At 30.1% G+C, this 18,332-nt stretch overlaps 1 protein-coding gene across 1 annotated transcript in view; it reads left to right on the top strand.

The window, feature by feature from the left end:
- Positions 1-18,332, top strand: part of LOC103576676 (follistatin-related protein 5) — a 151,671-nt gene that overhangs the window by 89,124 nt on the left and 44,215 nt on the right. The window contains exon 4 of the mRNA XM_008556990.2: positions 13,280-13,354. Within this exon, the coding sequence (XP_008555212.1) occupies positions 13,280-13,354 (75 nt within the window). The remainder of the gene's footprint in view (positions 1-13,279; positions 13,355-18,332) is intronic.

Here is an 18,332-nt window from a genome sequence, read left to right on the forward strand (position 1 = left end):
TATATATATATATATATATATATATATACATGGAGCCCACTAAAATAGTACTTCCTTCGATTTCGCTTTTCTAACTTTACCCGCTATATCGAATGTTCTGAGCCTAGTCCATTTATTCCTTTAAGAAAAATACTCCATTAAGATGAGCCGTCTTTTTGTACATATATTTCAATGAACTTTGCCGTGTACTCATTATTCAATACTCCTAGTAATTTAAACAAGCCAAATTTATTTAACGTTACTTCATAGAAAAAAAAAATAATTAGTATGAATATGATATGATAGTTGATCAAAAAATATCTGGAATAATTTTTGAGATAAATATAAAAATCATGGTGCAAGAAGATAACAACCGCGAAAACAACATTATCGAGGAGTTTTAAAGTTTCCTTAATCTACACCACGATTTTCTTCTATTATTCTAGTGAACGCAAACACTTTTGATTTGAAATGTTGATATTCGTTCTAGAAATTACCACCATCAAGTCCTGTCTTCTCTTATTTTTTTACCAATCGATGTTGAGTAATTGATCTATTTAAAAGCATTGGAACTTATTTTCTCTTTTACTCTGCAAAGAAAAATTACTTTTAGAAATGAAATTTTCAACTGAAAACTAGCCTGCGATAAATAAAAATTCACTCTGCGTCAATAATAATTTTTTACGATATTAATATAATGTATAGTTGTGTGTACAAGAAAAAGTTTTTATTATAAAAATATGTTAAACTGACAGTTACACATTGAAGCTATCTGTGGGGTATAAGAAACGATTTGTTGGCAATTTCATGCTGTTTGCCTATGCATTACCAAATGTCGTACAAGTGACGTATGTAAGTTTTCTGGTTATCAAAAAACTACGCATTTGCCGACCACAATGTCTACTCAATAAATATGATTTCCAAATGTATGCGACTGTGCTGCCAAATCGTTTAGTCTCACAAATTTTTTCTCACAAAAACAAAATATTTTAATATGAAAGTCAAATTTAAAATCCTCATTCAAAATAACTTAATTTTTTATTTCGCTGACACGTAATTTTGGCTGCGCATATTCTCATTTTTTAACTTTTTTTTTTTATCAAAATTTTTTTGCTGCCGATTCATTCTTCCATTTATTTCCTAAACGATTTTAAATGCAGCAATAAACAATAAAAAAAAAAACCAGATCTTTATTGTTACCACTTGAAACTAAATGTGTCTTAAAAAACAAACGATCAAACGTTATAGACAGGAGGGTAATTTACTAGGTAGCAAAAAGAATTTACGAGAAAAGCGAAGAGTATTCATTAAGAATTCTTCGTGACATTTCATTAGTCTTTCGAGCTGTTAACTTTCTCTTATTTATTTCATTTTACTCACTTTTCTTTGTCTTTTTTTTTTTTATCTCTTCTTTATCATCACTCGTAGATAAATCTTTGATAGACACTTTTAATTAAGAATAATGATTTTTTTATTTACCTAATCGTCAAACAGAATTTTTTTATATTTTCAAAAAATAATTTTGGTTTTTTAAATTCTGCTATCTACAAGTGTAAAACTTTGTACATGTGCTTAAAGTATATATATATCAAAATTAGGATTCACTTTAATTCGAGATTCCGACTCAAAAGCCCGGAAAAACATAAAAAAACAAAAAAAATGTATTAAGCTTTTTTTGAAGCTATCTTTTAGGTTTTTGCGGTTGAGATTTCAGGCAAAGTACTCAAAGGAAACCACATATATGAGTTTAAAATACTGAAGAATAAAAGAAAAGTATGTAATGTATAAGAGTAAAAGACAAAGAAAAAAAAATGTGCTTTCTATTCTCACAGTACGCATTTGAGTTGCATAATGTATGCGGCGAGGTTGGAAAATGCATAATAGTCGCGACGTGAAAAATGTAAAATGAAATAGAGCGAAATGGTCGGTTGGTTGTACCGTTAAAAGTTGTATGTGCGGAAAAATATAACCGTCGAGAGAAATATAAGTAATAGGAGTAAGCGAGTAAGTTTAAATTGTTGCGATAGTAAGGCGTAAGAGAAAATACAAGAGCTTTTTTTTTAAATTTTATATAATATAAGAAAGGTTCCACTTTATAAAATGGGATTGAGTCTGTTGTAAAAGAGGTAAGCTTGGCGTACTTGCTTCCTTGACAAATTCATCAACTACTTAAGACTTGTAGGTGCATTTCTACGTTAAATTCGTATTCGAGGGTATTTAAACAAGACAACTAAAATATATATTTGGTGTTTTTTTAGCGGTTAAATAGAATTCAATCAACTCATGCATGGTAAATATACAAACCAATGTACTACACTATTCTAACTATATTATTTTAAAGTTTTATAATTAATATGGAAATGATTATTCCTAAACTAATACTTGGATAAATATTTGCTTTGTAATACCTCTAAAGACCAGTATAATTTATTCTTTGATTTAAATCAAACATTTAATAATTAAACTTTGTTTGTTGTACTTGGTGTGCTAAACTGAAAAGGATGTTATTATTCATTATTATTATTATTATTATTTTTTTTCTTTTTCAATATGAAATTACTTTGGCAAAAGTAAAATTTAGTAAATGGATGTGAAAATGAATTTTCAACGTTCATCATGACTATGAAAAGAGTAGTTTAATTTTTGTGCTACTCAGAAGTCGACAGAGTATTTTTCCAAGCGGAAAAAATATAGTTAAAGAAGTGAAGCTCTAATGTGTAAGAAGTTAAAATGTATGCATGAAAAGTATACATGTGCGTTGGTATAGGTAACAAAAAAGAAATAAATAAATAAAAGGGTTGATTTTGTTGAAGAAATTTTCTTACTCAACAAACTTTTTCGCTTTGACTAAACGACCCTGGAATTCATTAACAGTTTCAGTCGTTTCATTATTAAAACGAAACTGCGATCACAGAAATCCAAAGAGCAGGAGGAGGACTTTTAAACAACAGGATGGAGGTAACAGCAACGTCGCACTCCGGCACAAACATTAAAACGCAATGGGGATAGGTTGTTGGTAATGTTTACGACGAGAGACCAGCTGTTTTCTATTACCAAATTCTCATAATAGAAAGGACAATAGTGCGTTTATAAAATGTTGGAAAACATTAACTGCACAATTCTTGTCCGTTCTGTATTTTCGACAAAATTAAAATCTGTAACACCCATCTGCACCTCGCAAATTTATTTAATTTTCATCTACAAAATTTTTTTTTTTTTTTTTATTTTCAATGCAAATAATTTTATTTGTATTTCAAATAACTGCGTTGTTATAAAATATCATAAAAAACACTATTTATATTTTTTTTTCTATTTGTTTTGGAATAACCCAGAGTTCAATCAAATTGTTCAATAAAAACATGAATCACGAAATTGTCCATTTTTTAAAATATGCAATTAACAAGTCAATGATTTATTCCAGTGAATATGTTCAATAAATATATTTTTTATATTAAATATTATGTTTTATAAATAATAAAAAATACTGACAAATTGAATTTAATATTATATAAAAAATTTTTTTTATCAAACACAACGTAAAGCCAACAATGGTTAAAAATTGAAATGCAGGAAATTGAAAAGTTTCACCAAGGACTAAAGCGATCGAGAAAGCACAGGAATAAGGAAAAAAATGAAATGTAAAAAGCATGAGTAATTTTTAAAAGTTGTAAGTCGGAAGTTTAAAGTGACGTACCGATCATGCCGGACGAATTCGACCGGAATTAATTTAAATTTCGTAGTTTTTTTCCAACTCATTACTTTATTTTTCTCTCCTTACTTTAGATAAACTATTTATTTGTATACAGTGTAGAGTACATTATAAACTGACTCGAAGTAGTGGTAAAAATCCACAGACACTTGACATCTCGAATAACCTCATTGATCTCGGAGGTTTTATCATCCTTAAAAAAGATTTTCCGGGCGTTGAAAAACACCATTAAACTACAGGATCACCAGCAAACTTAAATCAATCCTACTGAAGATCCTGCTTGATATGCGAGAAAGCTCATGCTTCGATTACTCACGTGCTCCATTTTACTTTAAATTGATTTTTATTAAAAAAATAAAATAAATTATTTCAACTAAAATGAAAAAAGCTTTCTCATTTATTTATTTTCTTAGAAAATTAAAAAAAATAGTATAAAAAAAAAAAAGAGCATAAAGTAAACCTTGAAGGATTTATTGTAAAAATATTGAAAAGGAATGGTTTGTAAGAGCGTACATTATTTTTCTGTTGTCAAAACGTTTTTCCAAGTCTAGTAGTTGGAAAAATACCGCTTTAAAGTTTTACCGGTGAAACAGGACAAGCGTAAAGTACAAAATAAAAAAAAACGACCAAGAAGAAATTGTAGAGAGTCTTCCTCCCGTTTGTCTTCTTTTTTGGTCTTAACTCTATACTGAAGATCCTAGATCTGGTCTTGGTTCTTCCAAACAGAATGATTTCGGAGAAGGAAATAAGAAGTCGGTAGGAATGCTTTGAAGACAAGCAAAAATAAGTCTTCGATGTTCTTTTAACTTTTTCGTGTTTTTATACCTATAATCGTGTTTCATTATAGTCTTCACTGACTACTGCTCGGAAGAATAGAGAATAGAGAATGAGAGAAGAATATCATCTATTCGTCGTCTCTGCAACTTTTGCTCGGGCTCAAAAGTTTCAAGCAGCGATTTGTCTTCATTATTGTTACACGCTTGTCGCCTTTTCGAACCGGAACAAGGAATTACCGTTAGCTAACGATCCACCAAGTGATAAAAGAAGCACTGAATGAGATTCGAGTTGTGAATAAATTCACCAATGGAACCATAACAAACGATAAAACTCAAGTGATTATACTGTTTTTAATGCTTTGTTTTATTCCTCTACATTTATTTTACGCCGATCAACTAAATTGGAACTTTCGGCGGACGTTAAATTTTTTTTATGTTCAATAAAAATTATTGGGGTTTTCATGATTGAAAAAAAAAGCTGTGGGAAATAAAAAATATAATTAAAGTTGGAACAAAACAACTTGACAGTAATAAAAAACTAAAGAATAACATACACAATACAATTAGTCGTTGTTTTTTAATTTTCTTTTTTTTTTTTTTATTTTTCCGAGGATTGTGCAAGATCTGCAATCGAGAAGGATCAACGCCAACGGTTTATGGTTCAGTTAAAGCCAAAAGTACGTAGCTTTGCAGCTAACTTGCTTTATATTTCTTTTTACGTTTATTTTTGTACTTTTTATTTTATTTTTTTTTTTTTTTTTCATCTAATCCCACTGTCCGAATCCCAGGGAGCTTAAAAATCTACCCGAGATTATTCTTCGCGGCGGGTTACATCCGATACTACTGGCAGAAACTTAATTATTTCTACTCGCTAATTGGAGAGCAACGAGATCGAAAATCCAGTGGTCGTTGCTGACTCGCGATTCCTATCTAATATATAAAATCTCTCAGTAGCTTTGGAATATTTTTCCGGTTCCGTTAGTTGAATGAATGACCTTAATTGAATTCTGTACTATGGAACAAATGAAAAAAAAAAATTTAACATCCACTAAAAAATTTAATTTAATTTATAATGCAGTAAGAAGTTTAATTAACAACCAAAATAATAAAATTAAATGATAACAATTTCAGAAATAAAAACTAAATCTCACATTAAATTAAAAAAATGATTTGTCAAATTCCAGCTTAAAAATTCTATTACTACAAAGAATAAAACAGACTATAACCTACATGTTTATCATATTTATTAATTTACGCCGCATACTATATATCTAAATATCCATAGATCCACTTAGATCGTAAAGTAAATTCAATTTAAATTCTAATACTAGCCACAGGCACGTGCACGCGGTTATTTCCCATTTCTCTGAATTCACTGGGTTTTACTTTTACGACATGGCTATTTTACTTTAAGCGCAATTTCCAAATCCCATTAATATCCATCCTCGACTCTGGTTTTTCATTATATGCCAGCCCACTCACATACAGAAATCTTTCGATGCATTCATCTATCTTTAGCAATCGAGTTACAATCTACCTTGATCACTCTTTGTACTCGTTCTCCACATTTATAAAATTGCATCTTACTCATTTCTCTCTTTTCCTCTTCTCTTCAGTTTTATTTCCACAAGCACTTTACAATTTATTTTCATCAAAGTAAGCTTTCACAATAATTTGTTGCACTTAATCATAAATATTGAAAATCTCAAGTAATCCATTAACTTTAAATAAAAATAATTAATCTATATTAGTTGTTGTACTAGAGTATTGGAGTGAAAGCTGTTAATATTAGTTGAACATCTAATAACTAAAACAATAGACGATAGCCTCTCGAGAGAGTACCGAGCGATGGGATGATTTGAATTATAAGACCAGTCTTAGCGATTCCCAAAGGGCATTTAATAGCTCGCCGAGTGTTCTTAACTCGTGTCTCTATTACCATACCTATTTCTCACAGTAATGCTTCATATTCAGCAGTACGCCGAACTCTCTGCCAAAACAAAACCAAACGTTCATTGACTCATCTTTAGACAGATATTCACAGAAAATGATAAAATCCAAGTTCATTCTCCCTTTATAATCTCTACTGGGCTTTAAATACTCGGCTACTTGGATTCTGATCACTAGTCAAGAGCACACTGTGCATTGTTCATCAAGGCTCCTCGTTTGTTTAGCTAAGTACTGACTTAAATAGCCCAAGTTTGATTAAACTCTACAAGATTGACGTAAGGAATTAAATTTTCAAAGTCTGGCCAACTTTAAGATTAATTATTTAATTTTATGCAACGAATAATTATTTTGCAAGATATTTTCCAATGGAGTTTTTAAATAAAAGAGTTGAAAAAAAAAAAAAATAATTACCCGATCATTCTTTTAATCATAGAATTTATTTAAATAGCACTTGATTCTTTTTAATGACATTTAAAATATATACAGAACAATTCACTCATGTGAATAGTGTACAAATTGAAAACAAAACAATTATATACAATGATATACATCACTTTAATTAATTCGAGTACCCGGTACTTGTGTACACAAACAAGTATTCATGTTCATGCATATAAAAAAACCTAAATATCACCACACAATAATATTTTATTTAAATAAAGTAAACAAATTGTTCACCACCAATGGCTTTTATGTGCTATTGTCAAATTATAAATTAATTCATCAATTAATTATTATTTATAATTACATGTTTATTTGGAATAATGGATAATGTGGGTGTGGATGAGTAAATCAGTAAAATGTCTTTTGCATTAATGCATACTCTGTTATTTATTTACGACTGTTGTGTCTATATATTGTGCACAACATGTCTTTGCCAGTGAGTTGCCGGTTGTTGCTGTATAGAAATGATTCGTCGACGTGTTGCGTTCTGTCGCCTTGACAATTTCAACATTCGTGAATGTCGTCGTTGAATCAGAGTAATTATAGCGCGAAAACGATTCCCCTTGAGGTTTCATCCTATTCTCGACGTATCTTACAGTCGACGAAATATTCTAGTACCAGCATTATCACTACTACCATCACTATATACCATCACCAGTACGAAACAAGAGAGTTTCATCTGTTTGATTACGAAATGCCGTTGGCATTTATACCTACGAGAACATGTACAATTATTTCTAGCTTGTAAATTAATTTACTTGCGAAATATATTACAATTGATATCTTAAATAAGTAAAACTAATTTTAAAATCACCACTTGTACTATTCAATTATTTATAACTTTGTTATGTCTTTCAAATTAAGTTAAAAAAAAAAAAAAAGAGTAAAAAGAGAAAGAGGAAAAGCTGGTAGTGTGCATTTCCTCTAGTCTCATTTAGTACTTCCTTCCTTGAGAGAAATCAACGACGATCTGGCCCCGCCTGTCGTACCGGAAATAAGTGAAATAATCGACTTAGAGCTGGCGTAGCTCGGTAGGGAAATTAGTCCTGATGCAAATGCACTCACTGCTCTACAAATTTGTTTTGTCTCTCTGATTATTTTATTTTAATTTTCTCTACTACACATTTATCTGAAAAAGACCGCGATTTTCAAAATCAGTGGTAGCCACTACCGCAAATCTCACAACTTTAGATTTTTTTGTCACGTCCAATCATTTTATCTTTTAAATTTGTTTCAATCAAAGTTAAATATCGATTTATAATTCCTTACAGATTAATATCAAAAAATAACAACCAAGCAATTTATAAATCGAATGTCGAATAATCCTCAAGATGTTTTTCTCCTTCATTAGTTATCGCTTTTTTAAGCTTTTTTTTTTTTTTTTTTAATATAAAAAAGAGTAAAGTCATGATTTTCCACTAACGAAATTGACTCAGCAACTTTTTAGCTTTGTGGCAATTTTTTTTTATTTATTCAAAATAAAATAAAAATAATGGTCCTCAAATGGATTTAATTGAAGGATTGATTGTATTTTTAAAATTGAGAGTAAATTTTTCAAGTAAGTCAACTAATAATGACATTGGATTATCTAAGAGTTTTCTGTAAAGCCCTTGAAAGAACCATTGAACGCATTCAACAAGTCTCGTTCGTTCGCTGGACGTAGATGAACCAAAGTTTAATATTTGTTCAATTTCTATTCCAAGGAGTATTGACAATCCGGTTAAATACCATAGACACACACTATACGGTCCGTACAGATATGTGACTTTTCTAATTACTACATACAATTCTCCTTTCCGTAATAGACGCAATTAACTCAATCCTTTATTGCAATTATCTAATTACAAAGTATCTCAATATTAAGTCCATTAAATTAATTCCTATAGTAATTGACAATTAAATAAATTACCTAATTACATTATTCTATAAAACTTGATTTAGCTCATCAGATAATTTAATTGACATGCATTATAGAAATAAAAGCTCGTAATAATTGTTAATTAATATTAATTGATAATTAGAGTAATAAAAGTCTCGAGACTTGAGAGTTGATTGAATCTCGTATTTTAGTTATTAACAACTCTGATATGAGAGCTGGGTTGGAAATATATAAGCAGGAGATTCTTTATCATGGAAACTGGGGTAAGATACGTTGACTCGGTACACCCTGTACTCGACTGTCTGTCGAGTTCAAGTACATTAGCGTAAGACACTTGAGAACAGCTGATATCTTCATGTACATTTTCTCTTCTCTGGTGATGGCGAATCGCAAAATCCTCTTTCTCTCCGACTTGCTTCAGCACTCAACCATGTTTAGCCTCAACGTTTCGTGACTTTGGTGCCAGATCCGGACAACTTCAAGTGCTTTCACTGACTTGATATTCACTTTAATATTCAACCCACCGAATATATATCTCTACGTGACGTTCTTTACCACTTACCTATGATTTATATTTATTTCTCATTTATAAAACTTTTTTATTTTCCTCTTATCTTCATCTTAATAATAAAAAAAAAAAAACATTTACTTTACACTCTAATTACAACAAAAATTTATCATAAAAATGAATATAATAAATAATTTTTTTACTGCCGTCAGACTATCCACAATAATATTTTATTCGCGTATTGAATATTTAAATAGAAATGAAAAAAATTCCAGGATTTGTTTTTTTTTTTTTTTTTTTTTTTTTTTTTTTATGATCAGCGCGAGGGTACGAGGATGTCATTTAAACTAGGACCCTTTATCGTCTGAGCATCGGCAGCTATTTTACATTTGAATGCAAAGCCATGAAACACAGAACACAAAAGTCTATATATATATATAGATATGTGTGTGTGTGTGTGTGTCTGTATGTTACGAGGGATAACAATTTCGTAGCCCATTCCTAAATCCTCTTTTCTTTTTCCATACCTCCGCCTCCACCATTTAGCTACGACTATTTTCACATTGAGTCTTTCCAAGAATAAAAATATTCATGTCTTTTTTTTTTTTATTTTTTACATTTTTTTCGATGACTCGGTGAAAGCTAAAAATACTGAAATCGTTGGATCAAGGATTGCTCGTATTTTTCTAACTAAATGGTCCCGTTGAGATTAGATACCCTAGCCATCAGTGAGTTATATTGCTCACAGTTCAATTTGCATTTATATCGATAAAATTTCTTTTACGTAAATATAAATCACAATGTATTTATGGTTAATTAAGTACTAATAATTTATCAAATAATTATTTATTAACTATGGATATTTTAAATATTAGATAATGAGTTTATTAATTAAATTAAGAGTTTGAACCCAAACAAATGTTAATTATCCTCGGCAGTAATAAATTAAAATTGTCAGTGATGTTACAATGGAATTTACGTATAACTTTGTGCTCACAGTACTAGAATAGTTTAGTTTATTGAGGTCAATTTCCATTACTATAAATTCCATGAGCTGTGGTAGCGAATAGCAGTCATAGTTGTAAAATCGACGGATGAAGCTTTTGTAAAGTTACTTCGAAAGTCAAACAATCTCTCACGTCTGTCAGTTTTAGTTGCTATAATTACCACTGTACATTCTATTTATTAATATCATTGGTGTTTCTAAAATAATTGTTTTCATGTTCCATCATGTACATACTAATTATCTGATATTATATCACTGCTGTTATGTTGATAATTCAGGTCACCGAACTCCTAGTTAATTAACTATTGAAGTTACACCAGAGATAACTATCCGCTTATTAATTATGCAGCGGGTAGAAATATTTTTAATTTTATTTTATTTCTTTTACTGGGATTTTCATAAATTTAATTAAAAATATTTAAAAAATAATTTACACTTGGCCACATGAAAAAAGAAAATACTTGAGTAAATTTACTTTCTGTAATAATTAAAAATTAAAATGTTAACTTTAAAGGCTTTATTAGAGAGTTTATAAAGTTAAACAAGGATTACTATATAGAGTTTGTAAGTAAACGTAATTTTGTATATTTATCATTAGTAGTTAGTCTAGAACATGAGATAAAACAGCGGCTTCTTGTGGGAATAACTTTGTGGTAAATACCTAGGATTTCTCGGAATCTACAAATGACCTGAAGATGCGGCGAACCACATACTTGCCACTAAAACCGATGCAACAAATACCACTACAGTTTCCTCAAATCCTCTCATTGTCTACTCCTAATTAGCTCACTAAATCACACCCTTAATCTCTTGTTACATAAAAACAAACCCAGAAGTATAATAGTTTAATTTAAAACATCTTAGTTAACACGACTAATTGACTAACAGAAATTTTGATAATTAAAATATATCATCTTTATGCTTTAATTAACTGTACAAATATAAATTTTATATTGCACATTGTTTCTACTTTACACTACACTTTATCTGAACGTTAAAATCCAGTGGAATTTTCGGTATATACGATAAGTCGGTCATACATCTCGAAATAAAACTCATAAAACTTGCTCGATGATTTCCAAAGGGCGATAACTTCTTAGTAAGACAACAGCATACTCTGAAAGAACCTTTCGACCTTCTTGTCTATATATCTATACCTCTCGAGTAGCTAAAAATCCTTTACTACAATTCTCTTACTAGCTTTCGATAAAACACAGCCAAGAAAACGTTTCTGTTTACTTTACAATTCAATGCTATACTCAAGATCTTTTATTTCTCTTACATTTTAATTGTTTCATTTACTTCCTATGGTGCTTCGGTAAATCTTGAAAACGTTAATGAAATTTATTGCTTTGAATAATTTAAATATACGTCTGTGTCACTTAGGAGGTAAAAAGAAAATTATCTATTCTAAATTTCCTTATCATTGGTTTAAACAGCCATATAAATTTATATTTATCATAAAACTAAAAATATATATAGTTTTTATTCTTAAACACGTAAAATAAAAAATATCATTTTTATACTTTAGCTAACACATAAAGCATTGCGTCGTCGGTCTTATCCTCATACTCATACTCGTCTTCTAAGTCGTCGTCGTCGTCGTCGTCGTATAAGTTGGCTGGCTCGCTAAGATTACGCGATACTCGAACAATTTATCGTTTCTTAGCACATATACTCTGAAACCATAGTACAAGTGCTACAATGTTCCTTTGCTTTTCTTCTACTTCACTTCTATCCTCTTTCCTCTTTCCTCTTTCCTCTTGTCTCTTGCACTGTAAACCAGAGAGTGAGTTCCTATATGTACATATAAGTGTACCCATCCAACCTAGTTTCTCACCGAGTATTTTACATTCCTTACTAAAACCCATTATTTAAAGTGTACTACCCGCGGTGGTTCTATATCGTTTATCGTTTATATACCATACGCATGCATAACTGTAAATTATATTTAGTCTCGTACCTATTACATATAATCCACACACGTTACACAACATCATGCATACTGTAATTAAATTTGTCCTCTTGGGCGGGTACATCTCACGTTTCATCCCGCGTTTCACGCAGCCACACGGGGAAATTGAATTTCAATTATCACGTCCCGAGAGAAAATGCTTCCGTTACAAAGTCATATCACACAGTTGCACCAATACTGATAAAAAATAATACCACCACTTTCATTTTTATTATATTTTGTTTACTAATTACTACATTCATACTTCAAAATCATATTAAATTTGTACATTCGCCAATCTCTTGATTTATTTTATAACTCTGACCAACTATGTACATTTAATAAATAATAATATATTCCTGCTTAATTAGCAATCAACTCACTCGCACAAAATTATTTTAATTTGTTTGTTTATTTTTTTATTCCAACACAATAAATATACAGCTATAGATAATTTAATATACTTTATAGCAGTAGAAAAAAATCTTATTTTATTCATACGATTAACTATATCTGTCCCTTGATACCTAGGACATTTTCATAACCCTATAAAGGATGATCACAAGTCAACGACGGTTGTTATACAATAACATAGCACGCTATACATATATATATATATATACCTAGCCTACTGTGTCTTTCGTCTGGGGCTTACGCGCAAAGTGGTCTAGGATACAGTAAGCCAGCTCGCAACTTATGGTTTGCGATAAGAGGCTTGAGGGTGTGCTGGCTTCATCTTTCTCATCTCTGTCTTTGTCCGACATCAAGAGCATCGTCGACTATCCGATTCACTATTAGCCTTCTTGGTGTCCTCACAGCATTGCGGTTCTCCTTAGATCTATCTATCTATCTATCTATCCTTGGTCAGAATCTACAAGTAGTAAGAGTTTAGTATATACGATATTCTTATAGACCCCCAGAGAGATTAGACTGACTAACTCGTTAACGAGCCCTTAAATTAGAATTGATTTTATCTCTAATAAATTTTATTTACTTTGTTTTCATTTTATCTTCATGAATTAATAATTTTTTACCATTAATCATTATTAATTGCATTAATTTAATCTGTTACAGATGCAGCTCAATTTGTGGCTGACTACTCGCTTGCTCGTACTACTGATTGTCGTTTCTATAACAGGAGCACACAAAGTAAGTTATTTATTCACTATTTAATTGAAATAAGTGATATTTTCTAAATTAATAGAAAGTGTTGTTGAGTTGATTAATTATTAAATTTATAAAGTTTTATTAATTGAAAGTGAAGCTTAAATTTATATAGTACTTTAGCATGGTTTACGCTATTCAGATGTACACTGAATGACAGTGATATTAATGATAAATGATGTAATAAACACTAAAATAGGTTGTTTGAACTAGGGCAAATAGCTTGATAGCTTGTTCAATTATACCCTTACTGAAAATTTAATTTAGATCCATAACTTCTGGACACTAAAAGCATCACAAGTTATACAACTATCAGCTTAAACTTTTGAATACTTTATCATGAGTCATGAAATTCATAAAATATTAAGTATTTTTTATTCACTTTTATTAATTCTCATCTCACCAACAACCAAAATTCATATATTTATTTATAGAAACTTTTGACATTTATTTTAAATAAGCTCGGGAAAAATGGACAGGATTTATTTTTTGAAAATTTTTACGAAAAAAAATTCAATGGCAGCAAATAGTTATTCTTTAATTTTCTTTAAATATCAGAGAAAAGATTAAGCGTATTAAGGATAAGAAAAAAAGTGTATTTTTTTCTTATCGTCCCCATTTCACCCGACCTTCTTCTGCATAAATGTAAAACATTTATATTTTTAAGAAGCTCATAAAGTTACAAAAGTAAATGAAAAGAAAATAACAAGAGATGATTGAAAAAAGAAAACGTAAAATTTTGTATGGTTGTAATGTCTTCAGCGAACCTCTAGTTAGATAAGCCCTAGTTTATCGACAGAACAATGCCCTTGAGACTCGGCACAAGATATCGAGGGGTAAGAAGAGAAGTGACAAAGTGTGTGTAGATGTATAGACACACTGGTATCAGGTATTTTATCCTTAAAGAATGACGGGAATACACGAACAACGGAAGTTAAAGAAAATGGAAGTGACTGTACAGTAATAATAAAAGTATAAAAAGAATCAGCGTGACAGTGAAACCGCATTAACTTCTCGCGAGAAAACTTACCCGACTACGTAGTCCATGGGTCAATTAAAGTTAATCGCTTGCGACACCAAGTATTCTTAGACTAGCGGTCGGATTTCAACCTGTCTTTTAATTTACTTCTCACGGCGAATATAAGAAGCTTTGACTTTTTTTAAATCTTAAGAGACACTGAAGAAATAAGAGGAGTATAAGTGTGCTTCGGGCTATGAAAATACTCTAAGCGTTTGCCCAAAAAAAAAAAAAAATATAATAATAATAATTGATTGTAATTGACTTGACTTATTTCATAAACTATTAATTTAATTTCAAAATTAGGTTGTTGAAAAAATTTATTTTTACGGTACTTGTTTTTATTTAATTATGAAAACACTTAGAAAAAGTGTAAAAGCAAAAACAACTAAGAGTAATAATGAGGATTGTAAACATTTTATTTTTATGTCATTAAAATTAAAAAAGTATGGGAAAAATTTTTTTTTACACAATAGAGTAAAAAAAAGAGCAGGTCTCAACATTGAAACGATGCAAACTCTACATGGTCTCATTTCTCATTAAAATATGTATAAACGACGCTAGCGCTGACGTCGTGACGCATAACTGAGGGGCATACTGACCGTTGAAATTTATGTTTCAATTTTTATTTTACATTTTCCACATATATATGCTTACTAAACATGTATTTACGCTCGTTTATTTGATGCTTTTATTTTCCTCTTTCGTAGTTCTGATTTCTGTTTTTTTCTCTTATGCCTATAGCTACACCCGCTACTAACAAGCACACATGGGGCCTCAGTGCGTTACAATAAAAGTTTATGTTGTCTAAAAATAAAAAATGAAATAAAAGAATTAGCGTGAAAATTTGACGATATGCAAGTAAACAAATTTTTAAAAATTAAAGAGAAAAAAAACAAATGAAATGAATAACTCAGCACGAGTAGCACAGTGCATTATAATAACACGGTATGGAATATTTTTTATTCGAAAAAAGTATAAAAAAACACAAATAAATATGTATATACAATAGAAATGTAAATAATAAATATGCCGAGCATTATCTTTCTCGTCTAAGCTTTTTTAGTGTCAAATAAACGTTGATGGAAGAAGAGAAAAAATAAAAAATATATAATGGACAAAAGCTTACAGAATGGTAATTCGTAGAGATGCTTTTAAGGCTTTGTGAGATGCCACCTTTCCCAAGAGCCGATGAAACTTATTATTATTTTTTTTTCTTTCTTTTTATACCACATAGCCTGACTTTATTAACTTCAACTTATGATCTTCTCGTCTTTCGGTATCATAAAAAAAAAAATCCCGAATAATGTGATTGAGGTATCAAGTTTTTTTTTATTAAAGATTTATATTAATTCCGTAGCTTATTTTCTCATAGTATTCCATTAAACCGAGTTGATATATATTTTTAAATTTAATAATAACCGATTCTTCTAATTTTTTTTTTCTGATATTATGCATTTTTTAATATAATCTAAAATATAAAGAACTACGTGAAATATAAGAAGATATAGTTAAAAGGGTTAAAGAAAAAGAAGAAAAAATTCAGAATATTGAATTTCCAAGTAAAGACGGCATTTATAAAAATGATTATGTTACAAAAGTCTATCTTTTCTGCTAAAACTATTATATGTATATATGTATGTATATATTTTTGGTATGCTCATTTTCCAAGGTGGAACAATTTAACTCGACGATGTGGACGGACAAGTCTAATAGGCAAGGACGATTCAACTGCACGGAAAATTAGTGAAATTCCATTTTGTTAAAATGTCTGCTGCGAATAAGGTACACCCAGGGAGCAAGGAATGACTGAGAAGGAAAATTTTCGTGTAGACTTTTAGACTACTACACCCTATTCTATTTTAACTTTATCTCTGTCCACAGTGAGATTGAAGCGGGTAAATTTTTAAATGTATGCGTGGAGAGAAAATTAAATATAAACTTTTAAACTGGTACATTAATTTACATACTAATTCACCCTGGCTCGGATATATCGGCATCACTCACATCTTTATCCGAATAATCTTTCTTTATCTACCCATCAAGATCTCGGAGATAAAAATTCTCAAGATTCTTCATATATATTGTTGAGAATAATGATGAGAAAATTTAATAAAATAAACGAATATTTTGAGGTTCATATTTTAATAAAAATTTCAGGTAGGGGAGATCGGGGCAAGACGGCCCCCTCCGAAAAAAAATGAAAAAAAAAATTTTTAGAAAATAACCGTTTACAATACAGAAAAAATAAAGTAATGATCACTGTAAATTCAGTTTACATTGCAAAATAAATCTTTATTTTGATATCTTTTGGGAACTAAACGTTAACGACTGAAGCGTTTGTAGTGAAAAGTATCCCGAATAAATACACATACTTGTGGATTTTTGTAAAACCAGGGTAAAAAATTCAGCATAGACATATGTAACATAAAACAAATGTTTGTACGGATTTGAAAACCAAACGAGGAAATAAACTATAAAGAAGAATTGTCAGGACAAAATTCAAGCCAAACAAAAGCATGAAAATAAAAAAATACAGAAAAATAAATTCCATCTGCAGTATAATGTTAGTTTTCATGGTGAATGTAAAAATTAAAATAATACTATGATCTTATTCCTTATCGATAGTTTAAAATATTTATTATTATTGAGAGAATTCATGAAATCTGGGGGAAATTTAGCTGAAGAGCATAATCTTGACGCGAGAATCCAATAACCAATAATGTTTGAAATGTAAATTTTTCAAGCGACTGTAAAATATATTCAATTCAAATTTAATTTAATACATGTCCTGTAAATTTAATTGCTGTTGAATAAACGTCAATAAAGTAAAGTTCACCCATCAAAGTACTTAAATGTTAAAAGCTGTAAATTAAAAGTGTAGGGAAAAAGTTTGATAAATTAAAAATAAAATAAAACGTGTGTTTAACACGTGATATCTGATGTAACACGTCAAACAAAATTGTAGCAATAACAAGAAAAGCATGCAATGTTCCACAACTAATCCCATTTACGCAGAATCACGCGTCGCTCTATCGCTATCTGCAGTTTGTGATCGATTAATAGTCTGTGTGACACGTTGAGATTTGCACGTATCTCGCATAAATGAAATTTTTTAACGTTGTCCATAGCATACACATGCATACATATAGATGGATATAAAGAGAGAAGTGAAGAGATGAAGAGGATAGTATAGGATAGTATAGGATAGGATAGGATAGGATGGAATAGATAAACGATTGATCAAAATCGCTACATCAATGCCATCCGACGTGCATCATTCTACCTTGAATATCTATCAATGAGACTGCTATTTACACCGTTTCTATGACCCCGTAGAAATTTCTAATCCAACAAGAGCACACGTTATAACAGCATGTACACATTCGATATGGTGTACACGCTGTACATAATCGATGTGTACCGTCTGTACGTACTGTCTCTCGAATACCTAATTTGGATGCCATCCCAATTAACTCCGGTACGCTCAAATTAACCGGTCTAATTGTCTCACACCTATTCATACACGCACATAGATATATATATGTATACTGTAAATATGATGATTTCACTGATAATAGTACGTAGATTCCGTTTTTGAGGAAAATTTGAGAAATTATTTATCAAGATATGATTACTTTAAGACTTTAGAAATCAGATGATTTGGAACATCAGCCAACAAGCTTTTATATATACATGTGTGAAAAATAAATAAATAAAAATAAAAAACGCTCTATAAATTTGACTTTACATTTGTGACACTGACAAATGTATTTATTAATAAAAAAAAAACAAACGCATTTATAAATAAAATTATTATAAATATCTGTTGACTCCGTTTTTTGTTATTTTAACATTTAAAAACATTTACGCACGTTATTTATTAACTTTACTATTTTATATTTACCATGGGATGTTAAAACGCACGTAACGGGTCAGGCTCCG

The sequence above is a fragment of the Microplitis demolitor genome, chromosome 8 (assembly GCF_026212275.2).
Source record: "Microplitis demolitor isolate Queensland-Clemson2020A chromosome 8, iyMicDemo2.1a, whole genome shotgun sequence".
Classification (NCBI taxonomy): domain Eukaryota; kingdom Metazoa; phylum Arthropoda; class Insecta; order Hymenoptera; family Braconidae; genus Microplitis; species Microplitis demolitor.